This window comes from Littorina saxatilis, linkage group LG13 (genome assembly GCF_037325665.1).
Source record: "Littorina saxatilis isolate snail1 linkage group LG13, US_GU_Lsax_2.0, whole genome shotgun sequence".
Taxonomy (NCBI): Eukaryota; Metazoa; Mollusca; class Gastropoda; order Littorinimorpha; family Littorinidae; genus Littorina; species Littorina saxatilis.
The window spans coordinates 13,632,030-13,635,695 of record NC_090257.1 but is presented as its reverse complement, the minus strand read 5'-3'; the positions used below and the strand labels follow the sequence as shown (position 1 = coordinate 13,635,695).

The following is a 3,666-nucleotide window of genomic DNA, read 5'->3' as shown; positions in this document are numbered from 1 at the left end:
GATAGGGTCGTCGCCATCTTAGCATTGTGTGCCTGGGGTCTTTTGTATAAATTGTACCTGAAGTTTGGATTTATTAAAGTTCCAGTTTAAGTGGTATCTTGTGCATTCCCGTGTGTATGTTGGACTGAAGGAAAGTGTGAATACACAGACAGGCAGGCATACAGACAGAATGACAGAGACAGCTAGCCAGCCAGCCAGCCAGCATGCCATACAGGCAGACAGAGACAGACAGAGACAGAAAGTCAATAGATTCAGCCAGAGACGTACCGTGTTGCCCAGATTGAGGGCGATCTCGGTGACCAGGAGCTCAGCATTCAGGCTGCTGGGCGACTCCCGCACGATCTCCAGCACGCCTGCGCCCAGTTCGTTCAGATCCAGTGAATTCACCAGGTCCGCTGCGGACTCAGCAATAGCTCCTGTGGACAGCGACAGCAGGGAATGTGGTCAGTATGGGAGTTCAAGCCACTCATTGTTAATGTTAACTTAGCTGTAAGCCGCATGTGGATAAAGTTAACGTTGACCGTGAGTGGCTTGAAGGTTCTATTATCAAGTGTGGTCCGCTTGCTTGGCTTGGGGGCCGTGAACTGCTTTACATTTACAGGGCATTGAAAAGCAGCATTTCGTTTTTGTTTTGTTTTTGTATTTTAACTGTTGTCTTGCATCCGTCTTTTGTGTTGCGCGCGTGCGCGTGTGTGAGTGTGTGTGTGTGTGTGTGTGTGTGTGTTCTTTTTTCTGCATTGTTTCTTGTTATATAATTATACGTACCTGAAGAAGACACTAGGGTAGACACTTTTGAGAATTGTTACTTTGTCGTCTTCATGAGTACGGTATAGTATTTTCTAGTCTTTTTATAAAGCGAAATCAAAAGAAGGTTGAGAGTAGAGAGCGGTCAAATCACCTGCCACGTTGGTGCCAGTGTTCAGAGCTTCTGCCAGACTGTTGATAATGTCCTGTACCAGGGCGAGAACCTCTTGCACTGGAACAAACACACACACACACAAGTGACACTCAAACGTAATAAACTTCACGAAAAGAGAACAAGAAATGTAGCGTAGATAACACCCTTGTACTACTTTTTATACGCCTGCACAACGAACATCGAGAAATAAAAAGATGTTAAAATCCAACTTCAGGGAGCTTTGTCACATCCGCGAGCTACGCCAACCGTGTACGAGCTTTTAGTATTGAGAAAGCCCATCATGTGTGTTAAGGTTAGGCCAAAAAAAAAAATAGGTCTGTTTACGGTAACCCGACCGACCCTAGTTTTTTCGCGCGACCCTAAACTTTTTTTTGGCATTTGGGGAAAAAAAAAAAAAAAATCTTGTTTTTTTGGCAAAATAACGTAAAAATATGGTTTTTTGGAAAAAAAAAAAAAAAAAAAAAAAAAAAAAAACAATCCCGACCTACCGACCCTATTTTTTGGGCCTATGTTACCGTAAACAGACCTATTTTTTTGTTTGGCCTTAGCGGATTTTATTTTAGGCAGAAAACGAAGGAGTTTTAATTGATCATCCGTTGATCGATTCGACTCAAGTGGAGATGCGAGCATTGAATCTTTTAGATAAAGAGAAAGACAGACGGACAGACACACCGACACACCGACACACACACACACACACTCACACACACACACACACACACGCGCGCGCGCGCACGCACACACACACACACACACACACACACACACACTCACAGAGGATATACTCACCCAGTTGACCGACAGCGTCACCCACACTGCTGAGCGTGTTGTCCAAGGTGTCGGTCAGACCGCCCACCAGATTTCCGGCGTTGTCCAGCACTCCGCCCAGCAGGTTGCCTCCCGTCAAGCCCCCAACCAGACCGCCCCCCGAGCCCCCTAACACGCCCCCGAGCAGACCGCCGCTCGAGCCCCCCGTCAAACCTCCGACCAGCCCCCCGCTAGTCAGCCCACCAAGCAGACCCCCGGCCCCGGAGGCTCCGCCCCTGAGCGTGCCGCTGACACTGCCCGACACCCTGGAGCTACTGACCACGCTGGTCCGGCTCCCCGTCCTGGCTCCTCCGCCCCCCAGCAACCCGCCAAGAAGTTGTCTCTTTCGCTCGTCTGAAACATAAGGCGTGGCCACATTTCACGCTCTGTCGTATTTCGGATTAATTGTCATCATGATGATTCCTCCAAGTGTAATTGATGACACTAATGTAAGTATTGTCAATTTGATTTTTAAACTCCTTGGGGACAAACTAAACGTGTCATTATTATAATCTTAGATGTGGCCAGGCTTTAACATGGGAGACGACCACCGCTCCACTTGGTCACATACCAACTATCACCACCCTGACTGCTTGCTTGCCGTGGTAAGTTGGAATTTACTGACGAATTTATTTAAGAAAAAAGCACCATTGCTCTTTACGAAATTAATCCTTTAGAAAACACCAATGTGCACAGAGAGCTCACAGGCTGTTTATTGTTGGTATGTGATCGAGTATAGGGATGGTCTTATCCCTTCGACGCCTAACCATATCTGAGACGATGAGGTGAGTTTTCACAAAGGCGGAATGGGCCTTTTAAGTCCATGGGGACAAATAACAAATATTGGCCAAAAGATTTCCCACCGAGATATCTGAAATGCTTGGTAAGCACAGCTCGGTGACAAGTTAGCGCCCCTTCATTTTTATATCAATCAAACTGTCAGCAACTCAAGCAATTGGTACCGCAACACGGTGGCCTAGTGGTAAGGCGTCCGCCCAGTGAGCGGGAGGTCGTGGGTTCGAACCCCGGCCGGGTCATACCTAAGACTTTAAAATTGGCAATCTAGTGGCTGCTCCGCCTGGCGTCTGGCATTATGGGGTTAGTGCTAGGACTGGTTGGTCCGGTGTCAGAATAATGTGACTGGGTGAGACATGAAGCCTGTGCTGCGACTTCTGTCTTGTGTGTGGCGCACGTTAAACTGATGTCAAAGCAGCACCGCCCTGATATGGCCCTTCGTGGTCGGCTGGGCGTTAAGCAAACAAACAAACAAACAAACAAACAAAAAAGCAATTGGTTATACCTATCGAGGCTAATAAAAAGAACAAAACAGAGGATAAAGTGAGCATCAGGAAAGAAAGGAAAAGCACGCGCATTTAAGTGTTTCACTTGCTGCTGAAGGCGCTCTTTTTGATGATGAAATCATTACTTGGTGGTATTATAAACTACTGAGTAAACTCTTGTACAACCAAAGAAAATAGGAAAAGAGGATCTTACGAGCTGCACTGGCGAGGACGACGAGCAGAGGTAGGACAATGATGAACCGCATAGTGATGATGTGCTTTGGTCACAGGAAAAGTCTTTAGTCGCCTTGGATGCACGTGCTGACAGTCTGGATAGGCTGAAGTGTGAAGATTACAGCGCGGTGTGTGCTTTTATACTGTGTGGCGGGAAAAACAGTCACCCTGCTCATCTCAATAACAATCACCACCCGCTGTCATCAACCAACAAGCCCACTCCTTTCACCCCCTGCTGTCCCCATGTCATTAAACTCCCGGCAAAACACAAACACACGCGCGTGCACGGGTGCACAGTCACACACACGTACACGCACACTCGTACACACACACACACACACGCACTGACGCACGCACCGTGCACGCACGCACGCACGCACACAAACACACACACACACACACACACACACACACACACACACACAC

The 3,666-nt window shown here is 47.7% G+C and overlaps 1 protein-coding gene across 1 annotated transcript in view; it reads right to left on the bottom strand.

Annotated features, from left to right (window-relative positions):
- LOC138946043 (regulator of gene activity-like) overlaps positions 1–3,375 on the bottom strand; it is a 4,413-nt gene extending 1,038 nt beyond the window's left edge. Inside the window, exons 1-4 of the mRNA XM_070317567.1 lie at positions 3,221–3,375; positions 1,709–2,080; positions 899–976; positions 268–416 (exon numbers count right to left, since the gene is read on the bottom strand). Of these exons, the coding sequence (XP_070173668.1) occupies positions 268–416; positions 899–976; positions 1,709–2,080; positions 3,221–3,272 (651 nt within the window). The 5' untranslated portion in view covers positions 3,273–3,375. The remainder of the gene's footprint in view (positions 1–267; positions 417–898; positions 977–1,708; positions 2,081–3,220) is intronic.
- Positions 3,376–3,666: the final 291 nt, after the last annotated feature.